We start from the raw sequence: 19,800 nt of genomic DNA on the forward strand, positions 1-19,800 counted from the left end.
GATGGATTCCTTGATTTTGCTTTCTGTTGCTTCATTATTGGTGTATAGGAATGCAACAGATTTCTGTGCATTGATTTTTTATATCCTGTGACTTTGCTGTATTCATGGATCAGTTCTAGCAGTTTTTTGATAGAATCTTTTGGGTTTTCCATATAGAGTATCATGTTATCTGTGAAGAGTAAAAGTTTGACCTCCTCCTGGCTGATTTGGATGCCTTTTATTCCTTTTTGTTGTCTGATTGCTGAGGCTAAGACTTCCAACACTATGTTGAATAATAGTGGCGAGAGTGGACATCTCTGTTGTGTTCCTGACCTTAGGGGGAAAGCTTTCGGTTTTTCTCCACTGAGGAGGATATTAGCAGTGGGTCTTTCGTATATGGCTTTTATGATCTTGAGGTATGTTCCTTCTATCCCTACTTTCTTGAGAGTTTTTATCAAGGAAGGATGTGGTATTTTGTCAAATGTTTTCTCTGCATCTACTGAGAGGATCATATGGTTCTTGTCTTTTCTTTTATTGATGTGATGTATCACATTGATTGTTTTGCAGATGTTGAACCAGCTCTGCATCCCAGGTAAAAATCCCACTTGGTCGTGGTGAATAATCCTTTTAATGTAATTGATGGATCTGGTTGGCTAGTATCTTCTTGAGGATTTTTGCATGCATGTTCATCAGGGAAATTGTTATGTAGTTCTTCTTTTTAGTGGGGTCTTTGTCAGGTTTTGGAATCAAGGTTATATTGACTTCATAGAATGAGTTTGGAAGTTTTCCTTCCATTTCTATTTTTTGGAACAGCTTCAAAAGAATAGGTGCTAACTCTTTAAAAAATTTTAAGTGTGTATTCTTAGAGAGAGAGAGCACGAACAGGGAAGGGGCAGAGAGAGAGGGAGACACAGAATCCAATGCAGGCTCCAGGCCCTGAGCTGTCAGCACAGAGCCCAATGTGGGGATTGAACCCATGAACCACGAGATCATGACCTGAGCTGAAGTCAGATGCTTAACTGACTGAGCTACCCAGGCGCCCCAGTGTTAACTTTTCTTTAAATGTTTGGTAGCACATTTTCCAGGAGAACGTGGAAAGCCATCTGGCCCTAGACTCTTGTGTTTTGGGAGATTTTTGATTACTAATTCAATTTCTTGACTGGTTATGGATATGTTCAAATTTTCTATTTCTTGTTTCAGTTTTGGTAGTTTATGTGTTTCTAGGAATTTGTCCATTCTTCCAGTTGGCCCAATTTATTGGCATGTAATTGTTTATAATATTCTCTTGTTATTGTTTATACTTCTGCTGTGTTGGTTGTGATCTCTTCTCTTTGATTCTTGATTTTGTTTATTTGGGTGCTTTTTTCTTTTTGATCAAACTGGCTAGAGGTTTAACAATTTTGTTAATTCTTTCAAAGACCCAGGTCCTGGTTTCATTGATCTGTTCTGTTCTTTTGATTTCAATAGCATTGATTTCTGCTCTAATCTTCATTATTCACTGTCTTCTGCTGGTTTGGGTTTTATTTGCTGTTCTTTTTCCATCTCTTTAAGCTATAAGGTTAGGTTGTGTATCTGAGACCTTTCCTCCTTCTTAGGAAGGCTTGGATTGCTATATACTTACTTCATATGACTGCCTTTGCTGCGTGCCAGAGGTTTTGGGCTTTGGTGTTATCATTTTCATTGGCTTCCATGTACTTTTTAATCTTCTTGGTTAGCCCATTCATTCTTTAGTAAGATATTGTTTAGTCTTCAAGTATTTGTTGTCTTTCCAAATTTTTTCTTGTGGTTGATTTCAAGTTACATAGCGTTGTGGTCTGAAAATATACAAGGTATGATCTCGATCTTTTTGTACTTGCTGAGAGCTGATTTGTGTCCCAGGATGTGATCTATTCCATGTGCACTCGAGAAGAATGTGCATTCTGCTGCTTTAGTATGAAATGTTCTGAATATGTTTGTTAAGTCCACCCATCTAGTGTGTCAATTAAAACCATTGCTTCCTTGTTGATTTTCTTTTTAGATGATCTGTCCATTGTTGTAAGTGGGGTGTTGAAGTCCCCTACTATTATGTATTATTATCAATGAGTTTCTTTATGTTTGTGATTAATAGATTTATATATTTGGGTGTTTTCACATTGGGGGCATAAATGTGTACAATTGTTAGGTCTTCTTGGTGGACAGACCCCTAAATTATGATATGAAGCCCTTCTTCATCTCTTGTTACAGTCTTAATTTTAAAATCTAGATTGTCTGATATAAGTATGCTTACTCTGGCTTTCTTTTAGCAACCATTAGTGTGATAGATGGTTCCCTATCCCCTAACTTTCAATCTGAAGGTATCTTTGGGTCTAAAATGGGTCTCCTGTAAACAGCATATCAATGGATCTTGTTTTTGTATCCATTCTGTTACCCTGTGTCTTTTGATTGGATCGTTTAGTCCATTGACATTTAGAGTGAGTATTGCAAGATACAAATTTATTGCCATTGTGTTGCCTGTAGAGTTGGAGTTTCTGGTGGTGTTCTCTGGTCCTTTCAAGTCTTTTTTGCTTTTGAACTTTTTTGTTTTGCTTCATCTCTTCTCCCCTCAGAGAATCCTCCTTAAAATTTCTTGCAGGGCTGGTTTAGTGTTCACAAACTCTTTTAGTTTTTGTTTGGGAAACTTTTTATCTCTCTATTTTGAATGACATCCTTGCTTGATAAAGAATTCTTGGTTGCATATTTTTTCAATTCAGCACATTGAATTTATCCTGCTACTCTTTTCTGGCCTGCCAAGTTTCTGTGGATAGGTCTGATGCAAACCTGATCTGTTTTCCCTTGTAGGTTCAGGACATTTTTTCCCTAGCTGCTTTCATGATTCTTTCCTTGCCTGAGTATTTTGTGAATTTGACTATGGTATGCCTTGTTGATGGTCGGTTTTTGTTGAATCTAATGGGAGTTCTCTGTGCATCCTGGATTTTGATGTCTGTGTCTTTCCCCAGGTTAGGAAAGTTTTCTGCTATGATTTGGTCACATAAACCTTCTACCCCCTTCTCTCTCTCTTCATCTTCTGGGACCCCTATGATTCTGATGTTATTTCTTTTTAATTAGTCACTGAGTTCTCTAGTTCATATATTGTGTTCTTTTGCTTAGGCTCCCCCCCCCCTTTTTTTTTCTGCTTCATTCTCCTTAAGTTTGTCCTCTGTGTTGCTGTTAGCTGCTCTGCTTCATCCATCCTTGCTGCCGTGGCAGCCGTTCGAGATTGCCACTCAGTTATAGCATTTTTAATTTCATCCTGACTAGATTTTACTTCTTTTATCTCCACAGAAGGGATTCTAATCTGTTTTCAACCCCAGCTAGTATTCCTATTGTCATGATTCTAAAATCGGGTTCAGACATCTTGCTTGTATGTGTGTTAAGTCCCTGGCTGTTACTTCTTCCTGTTCTTTCTTTTGGGGTGAATTCCTTCATTTTGTCATTTTGGAGGGAGAAAAAAATTAATCAAGTAAAAAAATTAAAAAACTGAAAACAACACAAAAATACCAAATAATGGATGCTAGATCCTAGATGTGTTTTGTTCTGGTTGTTGAAAGAAGCTTGATATAATAGAGAAAAAAGGAAAGAAAAGAAAAGGAAAAAAAAGGAAAAAAAAAGGTAAATGTTTGTAAATTTAAAAGTATGAATACAATAATATAGAATAAAATGAAATTACAAGAATAAAATAGAATAAAAAATTTACAAAATTAAAAAGTAGTGTAGAAAAAATAAAAGAAAAATCTTTTTTATAAAAACAGAAAATAAAAATAAATTTTTTCTTTCTGTATTAAAGAATACAAAAAGAAAAAAAAATTGAATAGATGAGCCAGTGAACAAAATGAAATATGATTGAAATTACATCCAGTTTCCCCTAGGTGTCAAACTATGAAGCACTTTATAGTCTGTAAAGTAAGCAGGTGGAGAGACTTGTGGTATTTCTGCAAAGCATGGTTGGCACAGTTGGACAGGCTTTGTTCTAAGTGGTGCTGCTTTGCTTACTGGGGTGGATCATTGTGGCACGTGTATGTGGGTATGTGCATACAGGAGAGGTGAAAATAGCATCACCCAGCTACCCAGTCTCTAACCGCAGAACTCTGTGCTCTCACCTACAGGCAGTCAAGCACCCTCCTTTGTCTCCAGTTTCTGACCACTCCCCACTTCTACCTGTCCACGTCCAAGCTGTCTGTCTGCCAGGCGTTACCTCCCTTCCGAGTTTTATCTCAGGTGGGGCTGTATTTCCAATCCCCTCACCTCTGAGAGCCCTGTGGCTTTGACCTGCTCAGACTCTCTGGACGAGAGTCTCAGCGAGCAATGGTTGGGTGCTGGCTTGCCTCCAGGAACTTCCCTCAACCGCAATGCTGTAGATGCCCAGAGACTGCGGCCAGGTGCTAGCCCACACCTGAAAAAGTTGATGCAATCATGTAGCAGCAGTGTTTCAGGGATTATGGTAATCACAACACACATCTGGTGCCAGGCTTCACCATCCCTTCATGTCCTTGTTCCAACACCAGCAAACGTAACTGTTCTCTGTGGTCCTCTGGGACCTTTGCCTGTGGGGAGGCCACACAGCCTCTACCAAATTTCCTCTCAGCTAGAGAACCACCTCTCTCCTTGTGGCCTGAGGACCCCTTGGACTTCACTCTCTGCTCCTGAGTATTCACCCTTCCCACCATAGCTCCACCACGTATCGAGCTGTGGAGTTTTTAGAATCTATGCTCCCCTGTGTATAGAGTCTTGATGGTATTTAAACCCTGTTCTTTTTCCTTTCTCCCTTTCATGTTAAGCCCCTTATGGGTGTTTCCACTCTTTCTCTTTCTCTCCAGCTTCTTTCGGGGGGAGTGCTTTTCCTGTACTTTTCCCCCTGTGTCGCTTCTCACTCCACAAGCAAAAACAGCTCCCTGTCCTCCACGCCTTCTCTCTCCCCCACTTCCCCTCTCTGTGTTGCATACTTGCCGAATTCTGTGGTTCACGTTATGCAAAGTGTTTTGTTAATCCTTGGATCAATTTTTTAGGTGTGCACGATGCTTTGGTGTTGATCTAGCTGCATTTCAGGGACAAGAGAAATAAAAACATTCCATGCTGCTTCTCCATCTTGGCCCCTCCTCACTTAGCTTTTCACTTTTTGTTACATCTATATTCTACCAACACTTTCTGTCTTTGCATAATGATATGTAAAAGAATGAATGAAAGTAAAAGGAACTAAGAGTTTCCCTGTCATTCCTTTTCCTGCTATGTCATCGTTTTCAGCACAAGTGGTTGACTAACACAGGGAAGTAACACAAGTAAGAAAGGATACAGTAGGGCACCTTAGTCATTTCTGTTTCTTAGGATACCATTCTTTTTTTTACTTTCTCTCTTGGAACCATTTACTGGTTTGAATGAAAAAAATGTGGCCTCTCAGGACTTTCAGTGTCTTTGCCTGCCTTTTTCTCACTTTGAATTTCATCGAACTTCCATACATAGTAAATTCACCAGAATTTTCTCCTCATGGACATCTCAAATATTATATGTGAATGGAACAGCCAGGAATGTTTGACCATGCATATGATGAATATTTTCTCTGCTCTTGTGCATGCTTCATTGTTTCATGAATTTCACTTACAAAGTACAGGTTCAAAGATAAAATTTTTAAGAATTTCAGGATTGTAACGGCAGAGCATTAAAACAAGTATGGGGTCTTGAGCCTAGGGTTCTGTATGCTGTACAGGTTGCATGTCCATGAAGCTGCTGATGGAGGCAAGTAAAATAAGATGGAAATGTTTACTCAGAGCAGCTTCAGAGGAAAAAAAAAAGATTATCATCAATAGGTGATAAAGAAACTTGAAGTATAGCTGAAATTAAGTATGTGTTATGGATTGAATTGTTGTGTCCACCCCAAAATCTATTTTTTGAAATCCTAATCCCTAATGTAATGTATTAGGAGATGGGAAGCCTTTGGGAGGTGATTTGGTCATGAGGGTGGAGCCTCTAGTAAAGTCTCTTATAAAAGAGACCCCAGAGAGCTCTTTCATCCTTTCTGCCATGTGAAGATACAGTGAGAAGATGGCCACCGGTGAAACAGGAAGCTCTTACCACAAATTGCATCTGCTGGTGTCTTGATCTTGGACTCCCCAGCCTACAGAACTGTGAGAAATACTTGTTTGTTGTTAATCCATCCAGTTTATGGTATTTTTATTAAAGTAGCCTGGGTGGACTGACAGTAAGAAAGGGGAATAGGGCAGAGGCATGCAGTGTACTGTGTTAACTATATGGATTATGGATTAAAATTATTCACTCAACTGTGGTTTACTCAAAGTCCAAACACTGTAGTATATGTGTTAAGTGCCAGTTTTTTTTAATTTCAAAGAATCAGTTTAAGTACCTTTCTTATTTAAAAGGTGCTTGCTAAGGCATTTGGCCAGTTGCCAGGTAACAAATTCATGTACTAGAAAGGTGGCATCTAAGGCATACTGCAGTGATGATTATTCTTTAGAGCCTTTGAACTTATTCTAACTCATGAGTTTTTCAGTCCAAATCTTAACAAAGTATACTTTATAAATTAATAAAAATGTTAGTCATTTAATTCATTTAATTTGGCTGTGATGAGGTAAACTAATAAGGTAGACTCATTTTTTAAAGGCAATAGAAATGTTTTTGCATATTGTCAATGACTTTTAATCACCTTTATTGATGTATAATTTATATAGAACAAAGTACACACATTTTATGTGTATATTTTGATGAATTTTAACTAATTTGTATACCCATGTTACCACTACCACCACAATCTAAAAACATCCACTTCCCCAAAGACTTTTCATGTACCCTTTCCCACTTAACCCACAACCCCCTTCCTCCAATCCTAGTCACTGATCTGCTGTCACTGTAGATTAGGTTTGTCTTTCTAGAGTTGGACATTTATGAAAACAAAGTATGTGTATTCTTTTATGTCTGTTTTTTTTTTTTTTTTCACTGAGCATAATGTTTTGGAGATTGTCCATATTACCCTCTAAGATTCTTTTGCTGGGCCTGTGAATTAAACTGGCAAGACAGAGCAACAGGAAAAAAAAGCATACAAATATTATTTAATTTTTTAAAAGTGCACATGGGAGCTTTTATAGGAAAAATGGAGACCTGAAGACATGGCTAGGCCTGAAAGCCTATATATTTTTTTAACAAGGAATAATAAATTTGTGAAGTGACAAGACAAAAGAAAAGGGTTTATGTTTCCAGGCACAGTAAATTGTGGGAAAGTGACTAGAAATATATGGGGGAAACTAATGGAAGATAAGGGTTATTTTAGTAGGTTTGTTTGTACAGATCCGTTTTGGTGTCTACTCCCAGTCTGCAGTGATAAGAATGTCTTCCTGGTATAGAAAGGGCACCTTTCTCAAGGGAAATTTTATGACTTTCCTTCAGGTAGAAAGGGGGAGGTCAGAGAGTCTTTCTGGCATCTGCTCTTTCTCAGATGGCTTCAGCTCAAAATAATATGCCAGAGTGGTGTATTTTGGGGTGACGTGTTTTGAATGCGGTGAATCCATTCAGCTATTGGTGGACATTTGGGTTGTTTCCAGTTTTTTGCTACTATGAATAAAGCTGCGGTGAATATTCATTTACAAATGCTTATGTGGACATGTTTTCATTTCTTTTGGGTAATTACCTAGGAGCTAGATTGCTGAGTCATTGCAAGTGCATTTTCAGTTTTGTCAGGAACTGTCAAACTGTTTTCCACAGTGGATTATTTGTTTTTCGGGTGTGTAGTTTGGTGAATTCTTTATAGATTTTGGATACTAGCCCTTTGTCCAATATGTCATTTGCAAATATCTTTTCCCATTCCGTTGGTTGCCTTTTAGTTTTGCTGATTATTTCCTTTGCTGTGTAGAAGTTTTATTTGGATGAGGTCCCAAAAGTTAATTTGTTTCCCTTGCCTCTGGAGACATGTCTAGAAAGAAGTTGGTGCAGCTGAGGTCAAAGAGGTTTTTGCCTGCTTTCTCCTTGAGGATTTTGATGGCTTCCTGTCTTACGTTTAGGTCTTTCATCCATTTTGAGTTTCTTTTTGTGTATGGTGTAAGAAAGTGGTCCAGGTTCATCTGGTGTATGAAAGTGGTCCAGGTTCATCCAGCATGTCGCTGTCCTGTTTTCCCAGCACCATATGCTGAAGAGACTGTCTTTATTCCATTGACTATTCTTTCCTGCTTTGTCAAAGATTAGTTGGCCATACGTTTGTGGGTCCATTTCTGGGTTCTGTTCTGTTCCATTGATCTGAGTGTCTGTTTTTATGCCAGTACTGTACTGTCTTGGTGATTACAGCTTTGTAATACATCTTGAAGTCCTGAATTGTGATGTCTCCTGCTTTGGTTTTCTTTTTCAGGATTGCTTTGGCTAGTCAGGGTCTTTTCTGGTTCCATATAAATTTTTGGATTGTTTGTCCCAGCTCTGTGAAGAATGCTGATGTTATTTTGATAGGTATTACATTGAATATGTAGATTGCTTTGGGTAGTATTGACATTTTAACAATATTTGTTCTTCCTATCCAGGAGCATGGGATATTTTTCCATTTTTTTGTGTCTTCTTCAATTTCTTTATAAGCTTTCTATAGTTTTCAGTGTATAGATTTTTCACCTCTTTGGTTAGATTTATTTTTAGGTATCTTATGTTTTTTGGTGCAATTGTAAATGGGATTATTTCCTTGATTTCTCTTTCTGTTGCTTCATTTTTGGTGTATCCATCTCTCTCCCTTTTAAAGACAGAGCCCTCTTTTTTTTTTTTTTTTATACCAGAAAGACAAGAAAAATAATACCCAGGATCTTTTCATTTGTATGTTAGCCATTCGTATGTATTTTTCTTACGAAGAATGGAAATATTTTGTCTATGTAGTGACAAAACCGTTTTCCTCTACCCTCCTTGGTTCTCTGACTGAGGCCTTGCATATTAGACTGACAAAATACAGATTTGTTAGAGAAAAAGACAGAGCTTACTAACACGTCTAATGTGCATATATGAGGGAGAAATTCTATGATGCGTACCCCAAAGGGGTAGCTACAATTTGGGCTTATGCAGTGTCTAACAAAGATTAAATAAATTTTTAGAGAAGGCTTGAGAATCCCAAGGATGGCAAACTGTGGGAAAGTAAATATATGGAGAAATCTAATGAAAATAAGGTGTAGGCTTGTTATATAGATTCAATCTCTGAGCTGATAAGAATTTCTAGCAATGAACAGTCTAAGCCTGCATTTAGACAAGTGGTAGGCGGACAGAGGTTTCTCGGTTGTCTTTAGTTCAAAACAATCCTTGCGCCACAGTGACATATTTTAGGGTGACATATTATGATTTCCTACACCTATTATTTTTGAAGGACAAGAAATGCTCTCAATTAAATTATGAAAAAAGAAATTAAAGCACTGCTTTTATTCTGGTTAGTTGGAAGAACCAGAAAACAGGACTCCAAGTTTTTTTTTTAATGTTTATTAATGTTTGAGACAGAGAGAGAGTGAACGGGGGAGGGGCAGAGAGAGAGGAGGACAGAAGATCCAAAGCAAACTCTGCACTGACAGTGGTGAGCCCAATGGGGGGCTCAAAAACTGTGAGATCTTGACCTGAGCTGAAGTTGCATGCTCAACTGACTGAATCACCCAGGTGCTCCAGGACTCCCAAGTTTTGAGCAATGGTTATTTTTTCTGATTTCTCAATTTATTTAGCCAAGCTATATAGTTAACTTATATTTATATATTCAGTGCATAAACTGCTTTTGTTGAAAATTATAACTAAATTTGAACTTTTTTAGAAAACCTAATATATGTGTTTTGTTCATAGGCAAAAAAAATTGATTTTTTTCCTGCTGTGGTTATGAGTTTTCCTACAATTAGAGATTTTTAAATGTATAATAAAATAGTACACTAGAAGAGATAGAGTATAGTTTTTTATTTCTAGGAATGGTATTTTTTAGACTTGAGACAAAGATCAGTGATGATTTCCCTTGTAAATTAAATTACATTTGATCCTTGAACAACTTGGGGTTTAGTGGTGCCAACCCTCAGCTCAGCTGAAAATCTGCAGTTAACTTTCTTTTTTTTTTAATATATATGTTTTAATGTTTATTTATTTTTGAGAGATGGAATGCGAGCAGGGGAGGGACATAGAGAGAGGGAGACACAGAATCTGAAGCAGGCTCCAGGCTCTGAGCTGTCAGTGCAAAGCCCAATGTGGGGCTTGAACTAACGAACTGTGAGATCACGACCGGAGCTAAAGTCAGATGCTCAACTGACTGAGCCACCCAGGTGCATCTGCATTAAACTTCCGACTTTCCAAAAACTGAACTACTAATAGCTGATTATTTAATAATAACATAAATAGTTAACACATATTTTGTATGCTATATGTATTGTATACTGTATTCTTACAGTACAATATGCTTGAGAACAGACAATGTCATTAAGAAAATCATAAGGAAAGGAAAAACACATTTACAGTACTGTACTGTATTTATCCAAAAAATAATCCTCATATAAGTGGAACTGCACAGTTCAAACCCATGTTTTTCATAGATCAACTGTAAATAATTAGTAGTATAATGGTTGACATCTTAGGGTTATTTTGTAAACAGATAATTGGATAGTTCTAAAAAGACTAGGCAAGTACTTTAGCAAGAATGGTATACAGTGTGGGTTAGATGAAGTTCTCTGTTTAGCTGTTCTCTATTCTTTATTTTTACTGTGAAATGTAATACACCTGCCAAAAAGGTGAATAAAAGGTAAACAATTTAATAAGTTACTTATTATAATTTAAAAATCTTTTATAAGTCAAATATACTTAAGTTTAACCACCATTCAGGGACAAAAGAGAAAACTACCCCAGAAGTTCTCTTGTGCCTGTGCAGTTACAATTCCTTTCCTCTCCTTTATTTTTTAATATTTTTATTTATTTAAAGTTTATTTATTTATTTTGAAGGGGGAGCAGGGGCAGAGAGAGAGAAGGATAGAGAGAATCCCAAGCAGGTTCCGCACTGTCAGGGTGGAGCCCCCTGCCAAGCTCCAACCCACCGGGGCATCATGACCTGAGCCAGAATCAAGAGTCAGACACTCAACCGACTGAGCCAGGCATCCCTGACAGGTTCCTTTTAAAAGAGAGGAAAGGAGGGGCACCTGGGTACCTCAATTGGTTAAACGTCCAACTCTTGATTTCAGCTTAGGTTATGGTTCCAGGGACATGGGATCCAACCCTGCATCAGACTCTGTGCTGAGTGTGGAGCCTGCTTAAGATTCTCTCTCTCCCTCTGCCATCTTTCCTGAGCTCACTCGCACATGCTGTCTCTCTCTTAAAAGAAAAAAGAAAAGAAAAAAGAAGAACCTGTCTCCTGACTTCTTTTTTCCTCCCTCCCTCCCTCCCTCCCTCCCTTCCTTCCTTCCTTCCTTCCTTCCTTCCTTTTGTATAGTATTTCTACCTAAGTGTGGTTTCCAAAATACAAAGTTTAGGTCTTGTGTGGTTTGAATGTTGTTCCTTACCCTTAAGTTTCTATTCTAGTATCTAGAAATCTTACAGCATTTGAATGTAGAAATTAAACATTTTTCACCTAAAAAAAATTTTTTTTTTACATTTATTTTTTTTGAGGGACAGAGAGAGACAGAGCACAAGTGGGGGAGGGGCAGAGAGAGAGAGAGAGGGAGACATAGAATCTGAAGCACGCTGCAGGCTCTGAGCCATCAGCACAGAGCCCGACGCGGGGCTTGAACTCATGAACCTTGAGATCATGACCTGAGCCAAAGTCAGATGCTCAACCGACTGAGCCACCCAGGCGCCCCGTAAACATTTTTTACTTTAATATTATGGGGAAAAAAGATTGCTGACTTGTGCTTTAGCATGTGACTAGTCAGCCAAATTACAGTAAAGCCAAATATATAAATGTGAAAATTTTCCCAAAGAATCCAAATTGTCTTTTTCAGTTAGAGTCACATTTTTAGAACAATCAGTAAAATCGGCAATGGTTTGCTATTTTCCAACACAAATTTTTAATTGGTCTGGGTGAACAGAAAAATGGCTTTTTCCAGCATTGGATATTTTCATATTTAAAATTATTACAATTACCATTGGGATAATAATTTTTCAAATAATTTATCAAATTACTAATTTTCAGTATTTTTCCAATTACACCAAAAGTATACCTTATATATCCTTAAGATTTTGTAAGTATTTTTATTATTTGGAATTTTAGACTGTACATTTGTAAAATCTTTTACATGAAATAGTCTAATTTCCTAAATGTAGAAAACATATTTATGAGTCAACTGGTAGCTTTTGGCTAGGTAAACCTGAATTATTTACTATTCTTTTTTATTTTTATTTTTTTTCAACGTTTATTTATTTTTGGGACAGAGAGAGACAGAGAATGAACGGGGGAGGGGCAGAGAGAGAGGGAGACACAGAATCGGAAACAGGCTCCAGGCTCCGAGCCATCAGCCCAGAGCCCGACGCGGGGCTCGAACTCACGGACCGCGAGATCGTGACCTGGCTGAAGTCGGACGCTTAACCGACTGCGCCACCCAGGCGCCCCTTTATTTTTATTTTTTTTAGAGAGAGGGTACAAGTGAGCAAAGGGCAGAGAGAGGGAGAATCCCAGCAGGGTCACACACACACAACAGAGAGAGAGAGAGAGGGAGGGAGGCAGAGAGAGAGTCACCCAAAGCAGGGCTTGTGTTTTATTTTTTTATTTTTTATTTTTTTTTTACCCGAAGTGGGGCTTGTGCTCACCCTAAGCAGGACTCCACCTGACCCGAAGCAGGCCTTGTGCTCACCCAAAGTGAGGATCCAGCTCACCGGAAGAGGGGCTTGAGCTCATCCAAAGTGGGGCTGGAGCTCACCCTGTGCAGCACTCGAACTCATCAACCATGAGATCATGACCTGAGCCGAAGTCAGATGCTTAACCATCTGAGCCACCCAGGCTCTGTTGACCATTCTTTAAAAAAATTAATTAGTTGACCTTTCTTTTCATATGAATGGTACTTGCTTTGTATAGAAAACAGAAATAAAGACAAGTGGAAAAAAGAAAACACAGAGGTAGTAAACCACCCTTAAAATTTAAAGTAGAAGATTTTGAGAGACTAATAAGTAACATTTCATTAAGTGGATTTATCCTGGCTTACTTAACTATTCTGTAGTTTCTGGGTAGAAACAGGCTACTTTTAGTTTGCTGCTTTTATAAATGATACCATCATGAATATCTTTGTGCATAAAACTTCTCCCTGTATTTCATACATTTCTTGGTTTAGGATTCCAAACATGGGATTATTTTGTCAAGAGCATAACAAACATTCATATATATACTTCTTCTAGATTCACCAGTTGTTATGCCTTCTTTCAGTCTCTGTATACGTGTATGTAAGTGTGTATCAGATATACACATGTAGATAGGAATATAATACACATTTTTCCCAGAACCATTTGAAAGTAAATTGCAGACATCATGGAGTTTCACCTCTAAATACTTCAACCTGCATTTTCGAAGAACAAGGGAGATTCTTTTATCCCATGCTGTAATATTTTATGAAGAAAATTAACAGTAGTCTCATTTTATCAACGAATATGAAGTCTAGAATCAATCAGAATTCCTAAATGTTTCCAAAATGTTTTTTTATTTTATTACTTTTTACAATTTAGTGGAGCACCTGGGTGGCTCAGTTGGTTAAATGTCGGACTTTGGCTCAGGTCATGAACTCAGGGTTCGTGAGTTGGAGCCCTGTGTTGGGCTGTGTGCTAATAGCTTGAAGCCTGGAGCCTGCTTAGGATTCTGTGTCTCCCTCTCTCTCTGTCCCTCCCTCACTTGCACTCTGTCTCTCTCTCTTGAAAATAAATAAACATTAAAAAAATTTTAAATTTAGGATCAAATTGAAGTTTATGCATCATGTATTTTGGTTATTAAGTCTCAGTAGGCTCTTAATCTTACAATACCCCTGTCTGTGCCTTTTATTAAAAATCATGTTATTACTTTTTTGAAGAGTTTAGGCCAGTTGTCTTGTATAATGTCATGTGTTCTAGATTTTTATGATTTGTCTCGGTTTGTTCTCATGGATTAGGTTCACATTACGTTTTTGTCAAGAATACTTAATAGCTGATGTCATTTGCTTACTGCATCATATCAGAGGATACATAGTGTCTGCTTGTCCCTGTGTTGGTGGTTCTACATCTGATCATTTGGTTAAGATTGCTCTATTATGAAGGTGCCTTTCTCTTCTGTAGTTAATAATCGCCTGTGAACTTAATTATCTTGTTTGCATTGGGCTGACGCTAAGGCTGAGCATTGCTGGAAAAAAAAATCACAAAACAGCGTCTATTTGTGGCATTATAAATTCATGACTATTAATCTCACTGGATTTCTGTACTGCAAGATAATCCTGCTGTGTTCCTCTAGTCAGCTTGTGTTCCCCCTCTCCACAATGATGATTTAAGATCTTTCTCTTCTCAAGCCTTTGTTCCTTTATCTTTTGTATCATTTTGAAAAGGGGATCTTGATTTCTTCTACTTCCCAGAAGAAGGAAAGGGGTGCCTCTTCTTCCATCATAAACTAGCACAATGGAGCAGTTAAGAGTGCTGGCAATAGAGTTGAGAGTGAATGGTTTTGGATCCCACTTTCACTACTCACTCAGTTCAGTTTGGGTTTAAATCATTCTGTCTTGGTCTTAATTACAGAAGAATTACCATTGTACCTCATAGAGTAGTTTGTGAGGTTTAAATAAGGTAAATCATTGTAAAATCATTAGCATAGTGCCTGGTATATAGTACATGTGCAATAGATATTAGCTCTTATTATACCATTTCTTAAAAAATTTACTGTGTGAATTATACTGTCTTCTGTATCTTCAACCTCTCCTATTCTGTTCACCTCTTCCTTAGGCACTTACACTTAACACAGATTTTTCCATTTACTCATCCCATTGTATTCTGGTTTCTGCTCCCACCATTCCACTAAACTGCCCCCGATGAAGTCACCGTTCCATCTCTAAATTCATTTTTATTACCCTTACCCTTAGTGCTTCCATTTCATTCTTCATAAGAGATCAATAGTGCAGCTGTGAGCTCATCATTCTCTTGTAAAAACTAGTGGGTTTCAATTGTTTTTGACATAAAATCTGAAATCATTAATATAGTTCATTGGTCCTGCCTAACTACCCATACTGATCTTGTACACATGTCCTCTTCAGGCTAAGCACTTGAGCCCGCTAAGTCCTTTGATTTTCTTCAACAAGCTTTACTCACACCAGAGCATTTGCATTTTGTCACCACTTTTGGACCACTCTTTATTTTCCACCTGTTTCTTTGGATAGTGTCTGGTTTCAGCTCAAAAGTCATATTCTCAATAAAACCTTCCCTGATCTAGTTCAGAAGAAGTGCAGCATCTGTACTTTAACTTCATATCACTTATTACAATTATAATTAAATAATGAATTGGGTAATTCTCTGGAATGTGAGCCCCATGAAGGCAGGCACTATAACCATCATGTTCATCGATGTATCTCCAGATTCTGCTAGTACAGTTGTTTTGCTAGGAGGTATTTGATAAGTACTTGTTGAATGAAGAATGAATTACTATTATTTAGACATAGAAATGTCACTTATCTCTGTATTATTTATTTGAAGTTTCTGTGTATTTTATGGAGGTTCCCCTGAAGACTTGTACCGCCTTTTTCCAGATGGTCTGAAAGGATAGCCTTAAGTGGCTGCTGCATACAAGTGATATCTTTGAAATTGATTTTATCTTAATTTCTTAAAAAAATGTTTATTTTTGAGAGAGAGAGTGTGAGTGGGGGAGGGGCAGAGAGGGGGACAGAAGCTCTGAAGGAGGCTCTGGGCTGACAGCAGTGAGCCAGATATGGGCTCGAATGCATGAACCTTTAAGATCATGACCTGAGCTGAAGTTGGACACTTAACTGACTGAGCCACCCAGGTGCCCCTCTTTAATTTTTTTAATTTAATGTATTTTTAATTTTATTTTTTTATATGTTTATTTTTGAGAGAGAGGGGAGGAGAGTGCATATGTGTGGGAGAGGCAGAGAGAGAGAGAGAGAGAGAGAGAGAGAGAGAGAGGAACAGAGGATCTGAAGTGGGCTCTATGCTGACAGCAGAGAGCCTAGTATGGGTTTGAACTCATTAACTGTGAGATCATGACCTGAGCTGAAGTTGGCCCCTTAACCGACTGAGCCACCCAGGTGCCCCTTTAATTTTTTTTTAAAGTAAGCTCTGGCTCAGTGTGGGGCTTAAACTTAAGACAACCCCCCCCCGCCCCCCCAAAATCAGGAGTCGCATGCTTTACCAACTAAGCCAGCCAGGCACCCAAGATCAGTTTTATCTTTAAAATATTTGAACACTTTGCTTTGTGTTTCCTAATATTCTTTTTTTAAAAAATATTTTATTTTTAAGTAATCTCTATACCCAATGTGGGGCTCAAACTCATAACCACTCGATCAAGAGTTGCATGTTCCACCTACTGAGCCAGCCAGATGCCCCTGTTTCTTAAGTCTTAGACTTATTTATTTATTTAAAAGTTTATAAATTTATTTTGAGAGAAAGAGAGCACATGCATGCACATGCAAGCTGGGAGTGCAGAGGGAGAGAGCGAATCCCAAGTAGGCTCTGCACTGTCAGTGTGGAGCAGGACATAGGGCTTAGACTCACAGACTGTGAGATAATGACCTGAGGCTAAATTGAGTTGAATGCTTATCAACTGAGCTACCCAGGCACCGTCTTACTTTTGTTAAACAATCCCTTGGGGTGCCTGGGTGGCTCGGTCAGTTAGGCTTCGGACTTCGGCTCAGGTCATGAGCTCACATTTGTGGATTTAAACCCCCCTGTCAGGCTCTGTGCTGACAGCTCAGAGCCTGGAGCTTGCTTCGGATTCTGTGTCTCTCTCTCTGTCTCTCCCCTTCCCCGCTTGTGCTCTGTCTCTCTCTCTCTCTCTCTCCCTCTGTCTCTCAAAAATAAAATAAGCATTAAAAAAAAAAATCCCTAAAACTGGTTACAGGACAGCTTTATAGATAAAATAGAACAGACACTCTTCTGATCAAACATTTCCAATTCTTTAAGACATTTCTCATTTGATACTGTCTCAAGTCCACTTGGTAGCCTATCCAGACTACTGCAAGAACTATTCTCTGGTTCCAGAACTGAACATAGCTCTTCAAGTATTACCAGCAAAAGATTTATTGAATGAGTAACGACCAAAATGTAATGAGACAAAAAGCTGGAGCTGCTTGAATTTATCAGTTTTACTTATTAAAAGGGTATAGGTACAGTAAAAATAAATGTTTTAAATCGACCTATTTGTAGAAACGAGGTAAAATTAAGTCTATATCTTAAGACTGTGAAGACTTAAGACTATGTAGCTTTAGTAAGGCTGTAGATGATACACGTTTCACCTGTAGTTTTAATAATGCTTTCCAAATTAACAAATGCTAAAACAAAATACATTTACATTGCAGAAAGTGGTTGCCTTTGTGATGAGATATGCAGATGTGTACAATTGTTTTACTAAAAGTGTAAATAGGTGCAGATGGGTTACCAGGAATCTCAACAGCTATACGTGTGTGTGGCCATAGTTATAGTATACTAGACAGAATTCTGAAGAAAATTCCAATATAAGTGAAATAGGCTTTACTTTTTAATATATATTTGAGAATGGTTAAGCAAATATTTTACTTATTTACCGCTCTAGTTAATTGCTTCAAGAACTGAAATTAAGAATTCCTGGAGGTTTTCTTTTGGTATAGTTTGTGATTAATCATGTATTATACACTGTTTAGTACTTTATGTGTTAATTATTTATGTGTGTAACAGGCAACTCAAAGTTGTGTTGACGAATGTCCTATGGACGGATTTAGGACGAAAATTCAGAAAGATCCTACCTAGAAACGATGCTAATTTGTGTGATGCCAACAAGGTGCAATCAGACTCATTGCCTTCGACATCTGTTGACAGCCTAGAGACATGTCAAAAATTAGAACCTCTTCACCAAAGCCTTAATTTATCTAAAAGGTATGTTGTTCAGTATTGATTTTGTTCAACTTACCACATTTGAAGTAGTAGAACTCCAATAATCTTAAAATTGTTAAGATTGTTGGAAATGATTTTTAAGAAAATCTGCATACACAGGTGTGCCCCACTCTAAAGCAAATCATAAAGCTGACAGTCTCAATTTACAAAGTTAATGGTGTTTTTGCATTTCATTAAGTTGACATAGAATTAGTTTTAAAACCAATTATCATTATATTTAACTTATAATTTGATTCACATACACATATTTTTATAGATTCATTTATGATATAAAATGAAGATACTTATATATATAGGTAGGTAAGGACCTAGATTAAATAACTTACGAAAGATATGTTAAAGATGGAGAAAATAAAGGTATATATATTTATCTATTTATGCCTTGATAGAGTTGACAGAATTAATAGTTCATTTTTTATTTTCTGCATCTTTAACATATCTATTAAATAGTGTTTAATATAGTCCTTACCACTTTTGACTTTGAGTTTTCTTGTATCTTACATGCATTTTAAAATAAGTGAGGTGATATTAAAATAATACCCCTAGATTTTTAATAGTAAATATGCAGTTTAATTTTATAAATAAGACCAGTTTTGTTTTATATTTTTTAAAGGAATTGTGTATGGAATTTGGGGCTAAATACTGGGAATTAGCTCTGGGAATTTGTTATCTGTGACATAATATTTTTAATGTGTTTCTACTTACAGTTTTAACCCTTAATGTTTTGATGGAAATACTTAGCTTTTAATTAGAAAAATTTGTCATTAGCTAGGTAGTGCTTTGGTTATATGGTCTGTAATATATAAGTGCTTTAAGCCAAGTCCAGAAAAAAACTGATAAATTTTTAAAAAATGTTTTATTTATTTTTGGGAGAGAGAGAGATAGAGATAGAGAGTGTGAGCTAGAGAGGAGCAGAGAGAGACGGAGACATAGAATCCTAAGCAGGGTCCAGGCTCTGAGCTGTCAGCACAGAGCCCAAAATGAGACTTGAACTCGTGAACCACGAGATCATGAGCTGGGCTGAAGTCGAATGCTCAACTGACTGGGCCACCTAGGCTCTCCAAAACTGATAACTTTCAGCACAATTATTTAAAAAATAAAAGTAGAACTCTGTCAAGACATCTGGATATAGTATTACATGTTAATTTTAAAGGAGGATACCTCTTTTAAAAAAGGCAAAAACAAAGTTAAGTAGAAGAATTTCCTTATGTGTTCATGAAATTAAAATTTAGTATGAAGTTAAAAGTCTCAAGATTCTAATTTGGTTTTTATAGTATGTGTCTGTGTTTTTTTTCCTTTCTGTCATTACCAGCTAATGGAGACCTTTTCTCTCATCTCCAGGGGTCCTAAATTGAACTGTTCCAAAGTGAATGCATTATCTTTCTTCTCAGACTTATTCCTATTTCTGTATCCCCTCCCTGTCTGAATATATGACGACTCTTTCTTTCTCACCCTTTATATTCAGTCTTTTTTCATGTGTAGTTATTTTTGCCTCCTAAATCAGTTTTGAAATGATTTCTTCTCCACTTTTATTGCCACTGCCTCAGTTCAAGCCCTGATAACTTTGTGCCTTTATTACTATTAGTATTGGGCTTCCCATGTATGGCCTTTTCTTCTTAATAATTTCCCTATATTGTTGTTGAGTTAATCGTTCTGAAAGGCAGATGTTACTTTTAGCTCTCTAGTTTAACATCTTTCTGTGGCTCCACATAACCTTCAGGATAAAGTTCAAACTCCTCACGTTAGCATACAGGGTCCTTAATGGTCTCACCTTTGCCTGTCTCTAGCTTTGTGCCT

General features: G+C 37.4%; 1 protein-coding gene across 8 annotated transcripts in view; it reads left to right on the top strand.

The window, feature by feature from the left end:
- SENP7 (SUMO specific peptidase 7) overlaps window positions 1-19,800 on the top strand; it is a 153,280-nt gene that overhangs the window by 56,835 nt on the left and 76,645 nt on the right. For 6 of the 8 annotated variants that reach the window (XM_047100018.1, XM_047100010.1, XM_047100011.1 and 3 more), the window contains one exon: window positions 17,788-17,985. The exons of the other annotated variants lie outside the window; for them this stretch is intronic. In XM_047100018.1, coding sequence (XP_046955974.1) covers window positions 17,788-17,985 — 198 coding nt within the window. The remainder of the gene's footprint in view (window positions 1-17,787; window positions 17,986-19,800) is intronic. 8 annotated transcript variants of the gene reach the window in all.

Source organism: Lynx rufus, unplaced genomic scaffold (genome assembly GCF_022079265.1).
Source record: "Lynx rufus isolate CCGP_SWC_20201006 ecotype Redwood Valley unplaced genomic scaffold, mLynRuf1.p SCAF_5, whole genome shotgun sequence".
NCBI classification, from domain to species: Eukaryota; Metazoa; Chordata; class Mammalia; order Carnivora; family Felidae; genus Lynx; species Lynx rufus.